The sequence below is a fragment of the Semicossyphus pulcher genome, unplaced genomic scaffold (genome assembly GCF_022749685.1).
Source record: "Semicossyphus pulcher isolate SPU_LCO1_2020_fin unplaced genomic scaffold, fSemPul1.0.p SCAF_7, whole genome shotgun sequence".
Taxonomy (NCBI): domain Eukaryota; kingdom Metazoa; phylum Chordata; class Actinopteri; order Labriformes; family Labridae; genus Semicossyphus; species Semicossyphus pulcher.
In genome coordinates, this window is record NW_027211748.1 from 26,972,082 (window position 1) to 26,991,714 (window position 19,633).

Here is a 19,633-nt window from a genome sequence, read left to right on the forward strand (position 1 = left end):
TGTCTGTTTCCCATTTTAAATGTGTTTGTATTGATTTCTGATTGACTCGTTCTCCACAGCAGCAACAGAGCTCACATCCATTGTGAATCTGTTTTTCACCTGTGTTTATCTGCAGGAGCTTTGAAAACAACCTGAGCACCTACAGACTCCTCTCCTACCGGAAAGCAGATTCAGAACTTCCAAATGTAAGCACCATTACTCTAAATCAAATGATAATTCAATGATTATGACTTAGGCGATCAGGATTGTAACTCTCCTGTTTTTCCACCAGCAGCTCTGAGATTTGTACGGTAGCTTAAGGTACTTCCTGGTCTGGTGCCTTCTGGGTGCTGCAGTCTTTTTGTGACACTAACAAAGTGTGTTTTCCTGTGACTGTCTCTGTCCTGAGGGAGAGGAGCAGGCGGGGGCTGAAGAGCAGCTGGATGTATGTTATGAGGGAGCTGCTGAAGCTTCTGTAGGCTCAGAGCAGACGAGCTTTTCAGCAACTAGTTTAGACCTTTTAGCTCACCCTCCTTCCTGTGCACTTTAGCTAACTCAATGGTGAGAAAAAATTTAGTCAAAATTATGAGTGTTTTCTTTTTTTGTTTTAGTTTTTTCGGCCTACGCTTCCACGAGGCCTTTTTTTTTTTAATCTCGTGGAGACAAAGTAATTTATAACGTCTGTTTTCACGGTAACACAGTGCCACAAAATGACAGCACTCATCATCTGTCGCTCTGTCCGTCAATGCTTATTTCTTCATGGCTCTGCTTGAAGTAGAAGTGTACAAATGCAAAGAGTTGCTTTAATGCTGAAAGTGAAGGCGACCCACCTGCCCCCACTGTCAACACAAGGTAGAGACTGTGATCTGCTTCAGATGATCCTGAAGTAACCCTCCGTACGGTCTGTGGAGAACCAAAGTGTCTTTGCTTATTCATTACTCAAACTGGACAGGCTCCATGCTCTCTCTGTTTAATGTTTCCAATGGCTCTTGGACACAAATTTGTTACCTTTAAATATGATGCTGGAAATAAAAGTGAGGGCCTCTAGACTGGGAAACCTAACTGTCATGTTTCACACAAGTAGAATTTGGAATTAGCTTTAAACATATATGCTATTGTTGTGATAAAACTGCTCTATATATCCAATTGATTTAGATATGTTAACATTAGTCATTAAATTAGTTGATTCCCAGCTGATTTTGGAGACTTTCACTGATTTTGATTTAAACATTTAAAGTGATAATCTCGAAGATCGCTCTTTGGCGGCACCTGTGGCGATAAACGGTAATCGCGGGAGCACACTTCCCAGATATCCAGACAGTGCTGCATGTGTGACGTCCACGGTCGACTCCGGTTGTAACTCTTGATTTTCCTGGCTGACGGTCGCTTTCCTTTTCAGACTGTTTGCTTCATCTGAGCGTCGAGTTTGTTTCTTCTTCTTTGTATTTTCACTTCTTGTTGAAGTTGTATCTGTAGTCATCCATCTTTTCTTTGTCTGTTCAGCCATAGTAGATTACTGTTTACTCGCAACACTTGCAGAGAGCGGAAAAGCAGCCGCTTAGCTCCGCCTACCCTCTCTGGCAGACCAACCACTGCTGGCTGATGGAAAACGCGTCACTAAGTGGCCGCTGCTTGGGATTTTTTCTACGTCACAGACACCCAGTCTGTAATACTGCCAATGCAAAGGCTTTCATCAGTGGGCCATAGGCTCAATCACCATTGTGTTACCTCATTCAGCGATAGATAGAGACTTAACAGACATTTATTTAAATGAAAATCTTCAAGATTATAACTTTAAAACGTTTTGAAAAATGTAAAAAGTAGTTGTCAAGCTGAGATGTGCTTAATTTGTGGATGCATGAAACATACTTCTTCAAGAGATTTAAAAGCGATTTGAAGATTAGTATTCATTTTAATGATGATTAAACGTTAATATCTGTATTTTTAAACCTGGGTCCAAATGATTAGTAGGTACAATCAGATTAGAAATGCTTCTTGATATTTCTTCACCTTGCAGCTAAAAGACGGTCTGTCATGGCTGCAACCTAATCTTTTTGGGCAAATGCGTTCAATAAAAATACTACCACTAAAAGTTATTTTTTGTCACCAATGACTCAATATTTTAGTGTTTGACACCATAACGGAGAGGAACCCCAACAGAGAGAGATCTTTTTGTTAATGAGTAAGATTAATCTGTCGAAGCTGCCTGACAAAACTATTATTATACAATGGAAACGCTATGAGCAGCTGAAAGTTGGACACCTGTCCATTTTGAGCTTCTCCACATCTTCCAAGGCCCAATCAGCTACCTAAAAGTTAACACCAAATAGCAAGAAGAACAACCGAACTTTGGATAAGTCACTGAAAGTTTGGAATTGACTGTCGACATTTCCAATGTTTGTCATTGGAAAGCAGCTGCTGCTTCGATGCGTCTTCTAGCAGCATGAGGCTTCTTGCATGCAAGGTACTCTTTGCCTGCTGCTGCTGCTCTGTGGCAAAGAGCTGGCTGGCTCCTCAGCAGTTACTGAGACATGGATGGTATACTCAGGCAGCGAAGACGGACTTCTGTCCTGTCAGGCATGGAGAACAAGTATTCTTAATTTTCAATATAATTCTGTGGTGATAAATGTAAAAGAAAGCAGTGAGGCGCTGCAGGAAACATGTTCAGATCTGATTACGTAATGTCTGCTACAGAGATCACTGCTGGTGTTCACTGCCTCTGAAAGTGTCTGATATACCATCTTCAAACCAAGCATCATACATGCTGTGATAGACTGAATGTAAGCCTCACACTTCAGGTGTGAAAATGTCTTATAATGTTAAAGCTTCGGTGTGTTGGAACATATAGCCTGATTTCACTCTCCATGCTGAGTCTGACTGCTGCTCCTCTTCACCCACAGAGCTCCTTCAACGTCGCCGTTTTGAACGTCGGCGCCCCGGCAGCAGGCATGAACGCCGCTGTGCGTTCTGCTGTCAGAGTGGGAATCACTGAAGGCCACAAAATGTTTGCTGTCAACGACGGCTTTGAAGGATTCTACAAGGGACAGGTAGGAGGGAAACTCATACCTACATCTTTGTCCTTAAATAATTTATTTACTGTACAATTGTGCAAAACTTAAAGATCTTGTTCAGACTGCAAGCTGCCGGGGGGAATCCAGATTGAGAAAGACTGACTGCTGTTTTGATTTGATTTGAGAAGCAGTCTTTGGCCGCAGTCTGAACAAAGTCAGATACCTAATTTTTACTGATATAAGACAGTAAATCCTTCCAGTTCATCATCTGCAAGAGAAAGTTCAGCATTTGTTTTCAATTATCAAAGCTGTGGTTGCTTCGTTTTCTGAAAAAACATTGAACAATGAAAAAGAAAATGACACTTTTCATAAAACAATCCTTTTTAAACAATACTAGATGTTTTGTTGATTCACAGTATAGCAGCCAGTAAAGATTTCACAGCAGTACTTTGGCAGAATCAGTGTTAATTTCATTAACGAAAATTATGACAAAAAATGTTCGTCAACAACCTTTTTTCCATGATGAAGACGAGACATTGACGAGCTAAAAATAGATGATAATAAGAACTCTGATGACACGTATGTTTTGTTTTCGTTAATGAGACGAGACGGGACTAAAATCTGTTACGTGTCATTTGATGCTTCTTCTGCACAAAAAGGAGCAATCACCGGCCGCCTGCTTCAGTCAGACTGTTAAAATAAGAAGACATGATGAATATTTAAAAAGTTTTAACGGTAAATACCAACACTGCTGCTGTAAATAAAGCAAGACAGGAATGTGCAGAGTGTGTTACTGTAACTGCACGGCTTCGTTCTGTGTCTTTACATGCGTGACGTCACGTTCCAGAAGTTTTCATATACATATAACCTCAGCTGAGGATCTATATTACCTGTGCAGAACGTCGTCAGGAAACAATGTAATGATGGATGGAAGGACTTGACAGCAGATTGTGTGCTTCATGTGTGCTCTTTGTTGTCTGTTGTCTGTATTGAACCTGTATTGGGCTGATTACAATAGCTTGAAAAGAGCAAACCTTTGACTAAAATGTGCTGACTTTTTATTGACTAAATTGTGACTAAAACTAATCAACATTTTCGTCTTTAGCCTAACACTCAATCTAAATTAGCTGCCAAAATTTTGAAAATCGTACCCATGTTATGTTCATCTTCAGCATCACTCGCTCTTAAAGCTCAAACATCGGTTGTTATGTGCATTATTGTGCCCGGAATGAACTCTTCATTCAGGTGGCTTATTTTTGCCCAATAAATATTAAAACAACTATTAATGGTATACCTTTAAACTTGTTAAAATATCAGTGCTTTTCTTCATAAATTTGCAACATTTTTCAATAAATTAACCACAAACATAGTTCAATAATAAAATCCGTACCTGTTTGGTCTTGCACAATAATGGCCGTGGTATTGTGAGATGTTTATTTTGTGTTTCTAAACATTACAGTCATGCTGAGTACAATGTAGCTCCGTGTTCTTGCAAGAATAAAGTATGTGCAAAATCTTATTCAACCTGAATATGACACTACCGTCAGGTTACCGTATCTTAAATCGTGATGAGTCGGGCTGTTCTCCCTTTTCTTCACTATGCACCGATCTGATATAAATGACTTATAACATGTCTGGACACCTTGGCTCCTGCATTCCTCCGTGATCCAGGAGCAAAATAAACTCTCAACCCATGAATGGGACTGCTAACACTCATTATCTATAGGGATAAGCGACATTCCTTGGAGGTCATAGTGACCAGCCTGAACTCAGCAGGAAGTGGCGGTGCAGTCGTCCTCTCTCTGCTGCACTAAATACACTGATCAGACTTAAGTGTGTCCAGATAAACAGTGCTACTGTACTTAGTGTAAGCCAATTACTCCACTCCCACACCAGCTATACCATGTATACGCACACACGTACAGTCTTGGTCATACTCCTGTGATTACGTGCATGCTGTCCCACAAAACACACCACACATCTCTGAGCTGTGCAGAGAGCAGCTGTGACTTTACGAAAGCGATGAAACTGCGAGGAGAGTTTTAATTTAGGCGGATTAAAGTTGGTGAAGCTGTGATCCCCGACCTGAACCCTAACTAAGGACACTGACCCCATAATTAAGAGTTGCTGGGTTAATGTAGCTATGCTGGAACAGTAAGAGTATAATGAATACTCTGTAATATACAGAGGAAGGGACACTAAGGTGTGCTACACTCCCCCAGGTCCCCAAAACATCAACAAAAATTAAAGTTTGGAAAGTGAAGAAGTTTCAAAAAGTAATAAAATGTAAATGTTTTGACATCTTCCTGTTTTTTTAATTCAGATCAAGGAGATCAAATGGGGAGATGTTGGTGGATGGACCGGCCAAGGAGGCTCCCTGCTGGGGACAAAACGGTACGTTAAGGCATTTGTAAAGATGGTGCTGTAGATATTTCCAGTGACCTAAATTCTGTACACATTTTTAGTTTCTTCACATAACACATTACATTACTTTTTCTTTCTCCCTTCCTTCTCTTGAGTTTTCTGTTTTTGGATTACGCCTCATGATTTCTACCTTTTAAACACCAATGGACTCCTCGTGCATCCACAGGCGCCCTCTACCAATAAGGGATGTATTATAGATTCTTTAACTCCCTTTGAAATAATGCTACCATCTGACTGTGTTCTAATACTCTTCAAATCACAATCCAACAAGATTTTTTATAAACTGATCAAAGACCTCAGAACAGCAGAACGTTTATCAGAGGAAGACATCAGGAACAGGAAATATTTTTGCCTGTTCTTAAGTAAGGGATGAGAACCGCAGGGTAACTCATGATACCATATGATACGTGATATGTGGCCCACGATAACGATAATATCACAATACAGCGATAAGACAATCATCATTTCATTTAAAACCTTTATTTATTCTTGAAAGGACATTAAAACGACGCATTAAAAGAACAAATATATATAATAAAATACAGAAACAATAGATCAATAATTAAAACAGTTACAACATGATACACTGGCTAGAAATCCAAGTCCTACACTCTGATACGTCTGATACGATTATGATACATCATGAAGTGCAGATTAATGTATTTATTCACAGCAGTTTGGTGTTTCACAGAATTTGACACAAACTGAGATGATTTTTTACAGAACTATGGAACAACTTGAAAACAAATGAGGACTTTTGATCTGAAAGTGGCCGGCGTGTCTCTTAACTTTGTCCGACGTTATCCCGCTGCCTTCTCCCTGCTGTCAAATTCTTCTTCGGCCAATTAGCTTCCGTTCACGTTCCGTTCAGCGCCACCGCGAGGAGTCATGAAGTGGTGACTAATGAGTCAAAATTGGGGAAAATCTGTTTAGAACATCTTTTATTTGTACATTAAAAATATCAATTTTTGATAATTGTATTACACGAGTCAGGAGGATGAAATATTGCCGTATCGATCACTAGAATTAGATTTTTCTCACTTCCCTCCCGGGGCTTCCGTAGATTTCTCATAGTAAGTCTAAATAGAAACGACCACATTAAAGGAGTTAAGTTGAACATTTTGTATTCAATATCCTCCTTTCTTTATCCCAGAACTCTTCCAGGGAAACATCTGGAGAAGATCGCAGAGCAGATTCGGATCCATAACATCAACGCCCTGCTTGTCATCGGAGGATTTGAGGTATGTTACTTTACCTGATTTTTTTGAGCATAGTTTGTTTATCTTGATTTTAAATAAATACATAAATGCACATAAATGATCGATATATAGACATGTTTGATCCTTAAAAAAAGGAAAGAAAGATGAGCTTGCTAAACACTTATTGCTTGTATATGTATTTTATTATCATAGAAATGTTTGTTCTGTTTCTAAAGTTACTTATAATCGTAATCTGAATGATTTTTCATTGGTCAGTCTTGTTGTACCTTCCATACATTATTATTAAGCACTCTCTCATTTACATTCACTATCGGCTATGTCGTTTATACATTGCTGAAGCCATTTCATTCTCACCAATTTCTTACATATCAATTTTCAAAACATGTCTTGACTTCTGTACGACTGTAGTTTTAAAATTACAATTAAGACACATTTAAATGCTATAGGCTCTCTCCTTGTCTGTCAATGTATGGTAATTACTCTATGGCCAAGCTGCAAAGCCAAACCTTGTCTTGATTTTTGTTTGTTTAAACGCAATTAGAATCATGAAAACGACGTTAATCAAATGTGGATTTCATAACGTGAAGTCAATGTTCCAGAGAGTTTCTCATGTTTGGAAACGCCCAGGTTTTATCCTTCATATTAACAGTGAAACAGAATTATAAAAGGAATAATGTAAATTTAAATAATACAAATAACATTTAAATAATGTGTCAGCTTGGCCAGGATAAGAACAGTCTCCCTCCCTGTCCCCGTCTGTCTCTGTGTGTGGAGCTACAAAATCCACTTCCTGTGTGTGTCTGTCACTGTCCGTCGTGATTGGTCTGGCTCTCTCCCCTTGGCTTCTCCACATGCTACATTCCTCCCAGATCTTCTCCTTTGTCCCTCACATCCCACATTAATGTCTCTGATCTTCCTTCATTTAACCCTTGAGATGCATCAACCACCGACACGCCCCAACTCTCTCAAAGCCCACCTCCATTTTTCCCCTTCTTGTTCCCCGACACACCGAAACAGTGCTCAAATTTAAAGATGTAATGATGTCAGTATTCATAATAAGTTAGCTTAACATAATGCGATGCACATATGTAAGAAGTAGAAGGGCAATACCTTTATAAAACTTGTGGAAAACGGGTGGAAGTGACCATATTTGGATCAAAAGGATGGATACCCATTTCTAAGTCCTTTCTAATCCTGACTGGCTATTAACTGAGGTAATAAATCAAATATAAGGGCATTTTCTCATAGACTTCTACACAATTGGACTAATTTTTGCAACCAGTGATGTAGCCCCCTGCTGTCCATTAGGAAGGCTCTTGCATTGACTTAACCTTTCAGACACAGAGGCGGCACTCCCTGCTCCTCCCGCCATGATTTCCCCTAAAAGAACTGCCCTATACCCTCTTGCCCACTGCACCTGTAAAGACTTTGGCGTTACGCCTCTTCACTCTCCTCCCACACCTCATTCCCTTTGTCTGCACCTGCTCGACAACAACCAATAAGACGCTGGCTCTCACTGCTGCAGGCCTACGTGGGATTACTGGAACTCTCTTCAGCGCGGGACAAATATAGCGAGCTCTGTGTGCCCATGGTTATGGTCCCCGCCACCGTCTCCAACAATATACCCGGTTCAGACCTCAGCATTGGCTCAGACACCGCTCTGAATGCCATTACTGATGTAAGTGTGGCTGGATAAGAGAAAATGTGTGTCATCACACGTGGTCCAGCCGGTCAGAGTTTGGGGCTTCGCTGATCGACAGCTCGCATCCTCACATTAACAATCAGAAGGACTTTATTTGATCAAGTGAGACAGGCAGGAACTTTAGCAAAGGGCCACATACATCGGCTAAAATATTTACATATATTACACTTGATATTGCAACTGTGACATACAGTGTATAGATAGCGAAATACTTGAATATTTTTGCCATAATTTTAAGGTAAAAACTTGGACATTTACTTTACTTTTACTCATTTTATATACAAACTGTTGGATGGACCCCAATATGAGTTCTGCATGGAGGCTTTGTCTGCAGGACGTGAGCCAAAAAATGAGGTTTAGAAGGATTATTATTTGTACGAGTCTATGCACTGATTGTTTTTTTAGTAAAATCCTAATCATTGTGCATTTTAAAGGGCCAGTTCGCCGATTTTCAACCTCAGTCCTATCATGCTATTATGGGGAGCTAATGCCATTATGGTATCAATCTAGGACGCCCGCCTCCGATGTCATGTCTCGTTCAAAATCAAAAAATGTAGACTGCAGACCTGAAGATTTTTTAGCAATCCACCGGTATATTCTCGTCGTATTTCGGATTCTGTACCGCTCTGAGCCGTTGCCTGCAGCGAAAACGGTAGTATTTCACTCCAGCGTCTCTCGCCGGGCCTTTCAGAGGGCTGAACAGAAAAAGTTGGCAGCCACTGCTGTGACGTGTCAGCCCGCTGCACTGTTTTCTGTGTAAACACCGGCAGCCTGACACTCAACAACCAAACCTATAAGTAAGATTTCCATTGAGCTAAATGGCATGTACAGGGTTAACTCTTTGCTTTCACATAAACAAAACCACATCATAATGGTGGTAAATGTTAGCGGTACAGGCTTCAAAACAGAGACTCAAACACGACTAATTCAGACTGCCGACACATTCTCTGAACACTTGGTCAACCTGTTTTCCACAGAGCTACATGTTGAAGCGACAGGTCCTATCCAACAGTAAAAATAAGTCATAGTTAGCCCAGAAGCTAATAGCAGCAGCTAATATCAACACACACTACATTAGAAAACACTTGTTTCTGGTTGTTGTTGGAGGCGAGCTGGTCAGCGGAGGTCCCAGGTAAGTGTCGGGGCATGCAGTGACGTGTTGTGGCATGTTTTTGGCGCGTGGCCCTGCCGTGTTCTTGTGGCCCTCTGTGTGTTTGTTTTGGAAACAAAACAGATAGCTTTCTCGGTCAATGCAACAGGGACTCTACCTGCTCGGTCTCACCCAAATGGCACATGAATCCATACGTTTGGAGTGTAAGTCTGCATGCAGTGTGCGCACGAACACATCCAGCATCACTGAATGCAGTCTACAATTAAGTCATGTTATTGTTTTGAACCAGTATAAGCCCTCTATGTGCATGCCTCAGATACAAGAAGAAGAAAAAGCCCTTTGCTTCTTGTACATAAAAGGAAACATGGCTCTGAGCCTCTGGAGTGCCACACCAATCTTTATCTTGTCGCGTCAACACTGTGACAAGTCAGCCAGGCTGAACCCTCCACACCCCTCCCCCCATTCCATCTCCTCTCAGCCAATGGGAAGCCAAAGCCCCTGTCACCTGGAGAGAGCCAACCAGCAGCACACACACTGCAGATCACATGCACATGTTACAGAGCTGCACCTTCATGGCCTTAGTCATTAAATTGAGTCCTTTTACTTGTATCCTTCATCCTTGCTGATTAAAACAGATTCAGCTACGTCAATATGTCAGAGGTTCACAGTCAGTTATCAAATATGTATGATTTCTCATTAGTTGTGTTCATAAAATATCTTGCAGATGTTAGTGAACTACTTATGAAACACATATGAGTGTTGAGTATTTATACAGCACACCTGATATGGGAATTTTGAGGCAGATACGGATACTGATATTAGTGAGGAACGATTCACAGATTTCCAATATGAAGGCCGACATAGTAAATTCTTAAAAATGAAATGAAAATAGATCTTTCTTTGTTTATTATGCACCAATTTTGCACCATCAATATATGTCAATGCAAGCTACTCAGAAGGCTAAACTTTTGTCTTTGTTCAAGTAATAGTCTCGAAGATTTTAATGTGAATACATTTCTGTTAAGTCACTATCTATCACCGAATGAGGTAACACAACGGTGACTGAGTCTATGGCCCACTGATGAAAGCCTCTGCATTTGTAGTATACAGTATTATTACACACTGGGTGTCTGTGGTACCCTTCGCGGAAAAAATCTCAAGCGGCACCCAGTTAGTGACGCGTTTTCCATCAGCCATCAGGCGGAGCTAAGCGGCTGCTTTTCCGCTCTCTGCAAGTGTTGCGAGTAAACAGTAATCTACTATGGCTGAACAAACAAAGAAAAGATGGATGACTACAGATACAACTTCAACAAGAAGTGAAAATCCAAAGAAATAGAAACAAACTCGACGCTCAGATGAAGCAAACAGTCTGAAAAGGAAAGCGACCGTCAGCCAGGAAAATCAAGAGTTACAACCAGAGCCAACGGTGGACGTCACACATGCAGCACTGTCTGGGAAGTGTGCTCCTGCAATAACTGTTTATCACCATAGGTGCCGCCAAAGAGAACAAAACTGAAATCTTCAGGATTACAACTTTAAAGCTATGTCTTTGTCTTGTTGTGTCTTGCTGCAATGTTATACCTCTGTATTTTAAAGTTTGGAGTTGGAGGGGGCTCCGCTAGACAAACTATGTGATGACGCCAATCATAAATCACCCCAAACATTGTTTTTTGCATTACATGTTCTGTAAAGAAAAGTGTCATATCGGCACGTTTTGAAATGCATATATATGGACACAGATATTCCTGTGATAGGGCGATATTCATGTGCTGATATCGGCCTGATGGATATATCTGTCGGGCTCTAAATAAAAGGAAAAACTGCATAGTTTTTTTTGCTTAGTAACTGCAAAATCGTATAATATGCATTGTACATAATATGCATTGTACATAACAGTATAAAATCAAAATGCAGCAACTGTTTCAACCCCAAAATGTTAGTCGCCAATATAGCGAAGGATACAAGTTGGAGGAGCCCCTGGGCACCATGAAGCAGCCTGTAAACACACTGTAGTCTAAAAACACACACTGACAGGGTTTCAGATATGCAGTGTGCCCTCTGGTGCTCTAACATCATATTACGGCCACCACCATCAGGCCTTTGAGTCCCTGCTGCAGCTGTACGAGGCCCGGGCCAACTACGAGGAGTTGTGCATCCCGATGTGCATGCTGCCTGCCACCATTAGTAACAATGTGCCCGGCACCGACCTCAGTATCGGAGCTGACACGTCCCTCAACGCCATTGTCGAGGTAAGGTTCCCATGAGGAAAACAAAACCGGAAAATATCAGTTTACAGTATTATATATTGTTACCTGTAGGTAGAGTTAATTGGGTAAAGATACTGCAGGTAAGAAACCACCTCAGAGCAATGAAAATACTTTAATTAATGTGAATTTCTTTTTTTAGACTGATGTAGCCGGATCACAACTTGAAAACTCTAATTTCTTAACCTTTCTGACTTTTGATTGCTAAAAACACACACACGCAAAATGTGTAGAAATACTACCTTTACCTCTAAAATACCTTAATAATAATATTCAGAGATGTGACATATTAGCCAAGTTAACACAGAAATGTTTATGGAAAAGGCTGTATAAGAAAACAGAAGTACAACTACAATCTGTGAGTACACTTTTTTTCCTGCTTTGAGAAATGCTGATCCAAAATACAGAACTCCAAAAATATTCATGCATAATGCACATGCATGCCAGTGGCTGCTGTTCTTCTGTTGTATTGATGATGTGCATCTTATTGTGGAAAAAGTATTGCATTACTGTGACGTGTCTTTACATGACAAAATGTTTTTGGACAGATGGGTGAAGTTTGCACACAGGAAACATACCACAAGCAGCACAACAACACGAGCAACACCAACAAGATAATTTGCTATTCTAATATATCTAGATCTGGTAGACTTCACGCATCTGGTTTGACGAAAGGCCCAGTATGCACAGGTCAACTCTGATAAGAGGCAGTAAATTCACACAGTTGGATGTCAATGTAGGAATTTCTGTCCTTTAAGATTTGCAGAAATCATTGTTTTCTAATGTATTGAAAAACTGCACATACTATTATATTTTGAGCTACACAGAGGCTCTTTTGTAAAAACAGAAAATGCACATAAGTAGCCCATAATATGCAGATACTTAAGTTAAGTTTAAGCCGCATGCTTGCAGCCTTTTAAAGGAGCTATGACCTAAGTGCTGCCTTAAGTCTTTCATATCCTACAGCAGTAAAAGGCTGGTTCAAGTGTTCAAACTAAACCTTAGTTTTAATGACGACAGGAAGCGTGTTACTTGTGCTTAGAACCCACAAAAGTCAACAATAAATAAGAACAGATGATTAGGCTCTACAGTATGTTTTTGTTTTTTACTTAGTTAAAATCAGTACTGAGTTAACCCGTGCATCACTGGAACGCAGAATGATCAGAATCGCTTTGTAGCATGGACTGCTAAAGGTAACATGGCTGCACGTCAACTTGCATATTTTATCTTCTTATCTTCTTCTTCTGAAGGAGAGCTGCAGATGATCATTATCATCACTTATCTTTTGGATAACTTTGCCATCAAAGTTTACAGTACCTTATTAAATAGACATACTTCCAAATGTATTAATTACATGCAGCTAATGCTCTGTATTTTTTGCTAAATTGATCTCTAAAATGTTTTTTCTGTCGACTATATAACACGGGTTAACTGATCATTTCAGCTCTACTTTAAAGTCTGTATTTGCAGTTGCATGCTCCCTCTTGTGAACAGATCTCCAATTCTGTGGGTTAATAATTGTAAATCTGTGTGTGTGATTCAGACATGCGATCGCATCAAGCAGTCAGCCAGTGGCACTAAGCGCCGGGTCTTCATCATTGAGACCATGGGGGGCTACTGTGGCTACCTGGCCACTGTGGGCGGTCTGGCTGCAGGCGCTGACACCGTCTACATCTACGAGGAGCCGTTTGACATCCGGGACCTGCAGGTTGGAACATTAACTTTTGATCTATTTAGCAAAGCATTATTAGAAGTTAGCATGGTCAACTTTAGAGTTACTATGATCAATGCACCTCTGGCTGAAATGCAAATGTTATGACATCTAAGGGGATTAACTTTTATCTGCTTTTTATCGCATTAACTTTAATTGAATCTCAGTAGTATGCCAACATTTATATATGCATCATTTGAAATGTTATTAGCACAAGTCACATAGCACAGATCACACTTCATTGTTCACGTGAGCTTTGCTGCAGCTGTGCTCAAAGTTTCAGAAGCGTGCAGGTGACCCAGATTATAGCAGCGTGTATGAAGCAATTTATTAATAACCTCTGTGCTGCATCAGACAGACAGATCCCATCAACACTGCACACGTCACGGCTGTCACCATGTTTATGTTCTTACTGTTGTCACATAAAGAAGACACCAACTTAAACTCATTTAAATTTTACAACTTCATGAATCCCATTAAGGGCAAATGTGCTACAGTTTTTATGAAAAATGCTCAAATATATTATACATATATAATATAATATTTATCTATTCGTTTTTTTTTTTTTTGTCTAATTGGGATTTTTTTTTATTTGCATTTTTGACCAAGTTTGTACCTGATATGCTGTATGCAGTATACCATTAAGCAGCAAGAGATTAATTCTAATTTAACTTGATTTAATTGCAAGTAACATAATTCTTCTTCAGTTTTAGAAATTATTATTAGATGATGACAATATAAGACAAAAGAATATAAGGTAATAAATATATAATATAATATATAAGGTATAAGTTAATAAATATATTACATATAAGATAATAAATATATATGGTATTAGATCATAAATATATATGGTATAAGTTAATAAATATATTACATATAAGATAAAAAATATATACGATAATAAATATATAAGATATAAGGTAATAATATGGCATGCCGTTCAGGAAATTAATCTTTGAATATATTGAATGAACGTTGAATATATGGAATGAAATTCAAAACCTAGTTGTATCCTTTTCATCAAAGTGATAGCCTTCTGAATTTGCTGGTTTTACAAAATGGCATCAGTTGAAATATTCCAATACTTTCTTGAACTGGAAAACTTTTTTGCTACAGGTTGTACTCCAAATGACACTAACAGTTTGGAGACTATATCGCAACACCTTGAGGATCATATTTCCATTATTGCGACATTCATAGTGCTTATGAGTAATAATGTTCAACAAAACATTGCAGAAAGAACATTATGCGTCATAACTTCTTCGTCAGGAGAACGGTATTGGGCACGCGTTCTATCGGGAGGATTTTGGCCCGTACAAGCACTTGCCAGTGAGTTAATAATGTACTCATTGCTCAGTATTGCTGCAACAAGGTTCCGAGCTGACTGACTCATTCTCACTTCTTGCAGCAGCAAAATACAAGATGGCAGCAGCGCCTTGATGACGTCAGTCAAGTTTCATTCCATATATTCAAAGTTCATTCAATACATTCAAAGATTAATTCAATATATTCAAGTTTCAGTCAATATATTCAAAGATTAATTTCCTGAACGGCATGCCATATAATAAATATATAATATAATATAATATATAAGGTATAAGATAATAAATATATTAGATATAAGATAATAAATATATATGGTGTTAGATCATAAATATATAAGGTATAAGATAATAAATATATAAGATAAAAAGTCTTGTGTGGCAGACCGTTGTTCTGTAAAAGACACTCTTCTCTTTATATATTCGGTTATATTTTGGGAATTGGTGAGAGTTTTTTTTTCTCTCATAATTTTTCAAAAAACTGTAGAAGGAAGACGTTCTACGACATCACAACAAACCTTTAGCATGAAAACCACTGCAGGCTTTCTCATCAGGATAGAAACAGTAAATTTGGCGCCCTCTGCTGGTGGTAACCTCACCATGCACCTCTCCTGTATTTCTCTGGAGCGCTGAGACAAGGGCGTGCGATTTGAGGCTGGATCGTGCAGGTTGCAGGCAGCGTTCGCTCCAGTTTAACGTGAGGCTTTGCTCTGTGTCTTCAGGGCAACGTGGAGCATCTGACGCAGAAGATGAAGACGTCCATCCAGAGAGGCTTAGTGCTCAGGTGAGACTGAAGACTTTTCAATCTCATCTGTCAGTTTGTTCTGTTTTTAAATGTTACATTGTCGTTTCATTGGCGTTACCTTGCTGTGAGATTTGCATGTGTGTGTAGAACTGAGGAATAATAAAATATTTTTTATTTTATGATGATTAACTGTAGATTAATTTACAATAAATAACACTGAACCATTTGCTCCTTAAATATGTCCGACAGCGAATGGACCTCTCAGACTTCACTCCATGTCATCTGTTGTGGTTATTTTAGTCCTCTGCACCATCACGCTCGTTAAATTGCTCCCAGCAGGATGGAGGTCTCTGAAAATAGGACAAATGTAGTATTCTGGACGATGTGTAGGTGACATTGTGTGTCTGTGCTGAGGTTTGCACCTGCATGATTTCATTATTACAAGACACACTCAGGTACAGTGGTGCATCGCAAGTGGATCTGCAGGTTGCGCTGGACAGGAGAGTGATGCTCTGGCTCAAGGGCAATTGTCAAGCTGATGCATCTCTGTAGCAGTATTCGACAGGTGTCATAAGTCATTTAGATCCTGAAATATATTGAATGCGGGAAAAATAGGGGGTTATCTCTTACATAGAAAGTAGATGTTCTTTTTTATTTCTTTAATTAAATCAACCCTTTTATTGACCTTTCGTTCTTGTGATCTGTGTGATTTAGAAATGAGAATTGCAACGAGAATTTCACCACTGACTTCATCTACCAGCTGTACACTGAGGAGGGAAAAGGAGTGTTTGACTGCAGGAAGAACATCCTCGGCCACATGCAGCAGGTTAGAAAACACACACGAGACAAGAATACACACTTACACTTACTACTGTTAAACTGAAATTTAACAACTTTCCCTTTCCATGGTCAAAGGAGTATTGTCTCTTGTATAATCAACACCATTTTTTAACATTCATGTTTCCTCTCTCTCTCAGGGAGGAGCTCCGTCACCATTTGACAGAAACTTTGGCACCAAAGTTGCTGCTAAAGCCATCCAGTGGATCACACGGACACTCAAGGAGTCGTTTAAAGGAGGTAAAACAAAAACATTATATCTACTCTTGGTCCCTTGTTTTTTTGTGGATACATGAGTAGGTGCAGCACAGGCTGTATTAAATAACTTATGGAGGTTCTTGATGCTTGTCCTCCATGCAGGCCGAGTGTTTGCGAACTCAGAGGAGACTGCCTGCCTGCTGGGGATGCGTCGCAGAGCTCTCGTCTTTCAGCCTGTGTCACAGCTCCGGGACGAGACTGACTTTGTGTAAGAAATACTTAAAGTTTTAATCTCTGTAGCAGCACAACTGGAGAGGAATTAGGGCCTGTGTCCACTAATAGCGCCCCCAACCTCAATTTCAAAGTGCTTCTTACTGTTGCTAGGTTACGAAAGTTGTCTGAGAGCACTTCTGCTTCCCTTGGTAGTGACCGTTAAGTCTGTTTTAAATCGCTCTGTAGGCTTAATATTTGCTTTTATTCAAATTTCACAAAGAAAACATAAAATCAAAGGAAAGGAATCGTGTCCTGGCGTTAGCAGCAGCTATACACCTGGAAATTCTACCCTCGAAAAAACGAAAAGGCTTAGCTTCTCTTCTGCCATTGTTGTTGACAAAGTTGATAGCAGAAGTCCCGCCCCTCCTCGATTTTGATAGGTCGGTGAGGGATAAGTGACATTGACGAGTGTGGCAGTGTTCCAAAAGTTAAAACTATTTTAACCAATGACTGAAGATGGACGACGCGTCTCCATCTGCTCTCAGTGTACGAAATAGAAGCCAAAATACCCCTGTAACAGGTGCTGCCATCTTGCGATGGTGATGTCATTTGGAGCCAGAATTGTGCAGACCGCAAACCAAACACACACTTAACTTACCGAGAAAAACACACAGAGAGAGAGAGAGAGAGAGAGAACCTGATTAAAAAAACAGCTCCAAATGCTAGTAAACGACAACGGCTAATGAGCAGAGGCGCTTGTCGACTGGCGTGGAGAAATGCGCATCTGATGTGAACGGAAGTGCTCCGGCTCGCGCGTGATCTTTGCAGCGCTTCCTCGTCCGGTGTGTCCCCGGCGCTATACTGCAGCCAGTCAGCAGGGGGCAACAGAGAGGGTTTGGCTTCACTTCTAGGGAGCTGTCATGTCGTCCATGTTTTTATACAGTTGTATATGTTTTCAACTGAGAGTTCTGTGAACGTGGCGACAAAAAACAGCTGACGTCCAGGGCGTTTTTGCGCTTAGCTGCAATGGTTTGTAAATAAAAATAGGTGCTGCCAGCACAAACACTGTTAGTGGACACAGGCCTTCGCTCTCTACTGAGTGCACTTTATTAAGTTTCATTGAAAAATCTCATCCTTGTGTTCTGCCCACTCAGCCACAGAATCCCTAAGGAGCAGTGGTGGCTGAAGCTCCGTCCGCTGATGAAAATCCTGGCCAAGTACAAGACGAGCTACGACGTGTCCGACTCCGGTCAGCTGGAACACGTGACTCGAGTCCGACCCAAAGAGAGCAACACCTCCGCGACCATCTGAAGCCCCGCGCTGCCACTGGAGGAGAGCTTCACCCCAACAGGAACACAGCTTCACTAAACAGTGACAGCTACTCACACAATGACTGATCGGCTGCGAATAAATTAAGGTAGATTGAAAGAGATGGTAGGTCATTTTAAACAGTGATACTGTATGATTAAGTCATGGCACTGTTCAGAAGGGATCTTTAGCTTAGATATTGACGGCATAAATTTGAGGGAAAAGAGCTCTTCATGTATTTTCAACAAGCCAGCACTGCTGATGTAGTATTTTATAGATCCCTTATCAAAGTTATTATAGACTTAAATATATATATATATATATATATATATAAGCACTCCTCATTATGTACTGTGTGCAAGTTTTAATCCAGAACATGTAGCTATATCCAAATTTGTTTTAAGCTACCTAGCTGATACTGTGTTAAAACAGCCAGGTGATGCATTTAGTCATTTTAAATTATTTTCTACAGCACTTTGAGCCCCATGATTAATATGTATCTGTAATCTCCTGAAGCTGCTTGTAAAGAGAGAGTATTTGCTGGGAGGAGGATCACATGCTACCAAAACGTCTCCTATCCTGATTGTAAAATGTGACCTACAGGAGGTTGAGCTGACCGTATGTGTGTGTGTCCTTTCACCTGCTAATCTGTGTGTATGAGTGTGTGTGTTTTGGTGTTGCCTTTGATGTTTATATCCACTCTGGGCTTTGTATGTGACATCTCTATAGTGGTATTTGTGAGTAGGGTCCTGCTGTGGCTGTAGTTTGGCAGTGAAGTGGAGGATGTCTGACACTTTTAAGCAACATTAACTTTATGTGCCGGCAGTGAGATGTGAGCGTCCTGTCAGAGTAATAAAGCATTTATTGTGTGGAAAAGTGGTAACACTGTGTTTGTCAATGAGATTTCTCTTTTGATCTAGAAACAGGATCCAAGTGCTTATTTTGTATGTTGATGTTTTGATTTTATTTGTTAATTTCTGCCTCCACCCTGATACGACGGAGGACAATCAATTTTTATTTTTGGTGAGGATCTGATCGCACCAAAAAAAAAAAAAAAAGAAGCATTTTGGGATTGTGGAGTTTGCATGTTCTACCCATGTCTGATAATTTCCTTGGTTTCCAATCATCCAAAACGTAATCTCTATTTACAGAGTCTACATAGTAGAATCTGTACACAGGGACGTGGATTTCCGGTGTTCTGGTTTCCGTTTGAACTACGCTTGTAATACGAGTAAGTATTGACCAATCACGTATCAGCAGGCTGCGGCATATGCAGAAAAAACAGCAAAAGCAGGTGGAACGTAACCCGCCGTAATGCCACCCCGGCTCCCCATCAGCGTGATCTGACGACGATTTAGCTTCTTATTAATCTCAATAAACAGACAGCTGCATGCTAACAGCTAACAATCTGTTCCAGATCTAAAATTCAACTTGAGATAAATTCCCTTGACGCTGTGTCACGAAAGCCGTTCAGATTTCCCGACTTCCTCGAATGCATCAGACGAGCATTTTAAAAGTTTTCTTCTCCTCTTGAGGAGAAGACCTGACAAAGCTTGCATTTTTACTTCTTACCAATCTGCCAGGT

General features: G+C 40.2%; 1 protein-coding gene across 5 annotated transcripts in view; it reads left to right on the forward strand.

Annotated features, from left to right (window-relative positions):
• LOC138612207 (ATP-dependent 6-phosphofructokinase, platelet type-like) overlaps positions 1–18,924 on the forward strand; it is a 35,934-nt gene extending 17,010 nt beyond the window's left edge. For 2 of the 5 annotated variants that reach the window (XM_069685520.1, XM_069685519.1), the window contains exons 12-22: positions 116–185; positions 2,880–3,026; positions 5,314–5,384; positions 6,568–6,655; positions 8,160–8,312; positions 13,255–13,419; positions 15,470–15,531; positions 16,207–16,318; positions 16,470–16,569; positions 16,690–16,795; positions 17,895–18,924. In XM_069685520.1, coding sequence (XP_069541621.1) covers positions 116–185; positions 2,880–3,026; positions 5,314–5,384; positions 6,568–6,655; positions 8,160–8,312; positions 13,255–13,419; positions 15,470–15,531; positions 16,207–16,318; positions 16,470–16,569; positions 16,690–16,795; positions 17,895–18,051 — 1,231 coding nt within the window. In that variant the 3' untranslated portion in view covers positions 18,052–18,924. Of the gene's footprint in view, positions 1–115; positions 186–2,879; positions 3,027–5,313; positions 5,385–6,567; positions 6,656–8,159; positions 8,313–11,543; positions 11,697–13,254; positions 13,420–15,469; positions 15,532–16,206; positions 16,319–16,469; positions 16,570–16,689; positions 16,796–17,894 lie in introns of all 5 variants that reach the window. The other 3 variants (XM_069685521.1, XM_069685522.1, XM_069685523.1) reach the window with 2 other exon arrangements.
• The last annotated feature ends 709 nt before the right edge of the window (positions 18,925–19,633 follow it).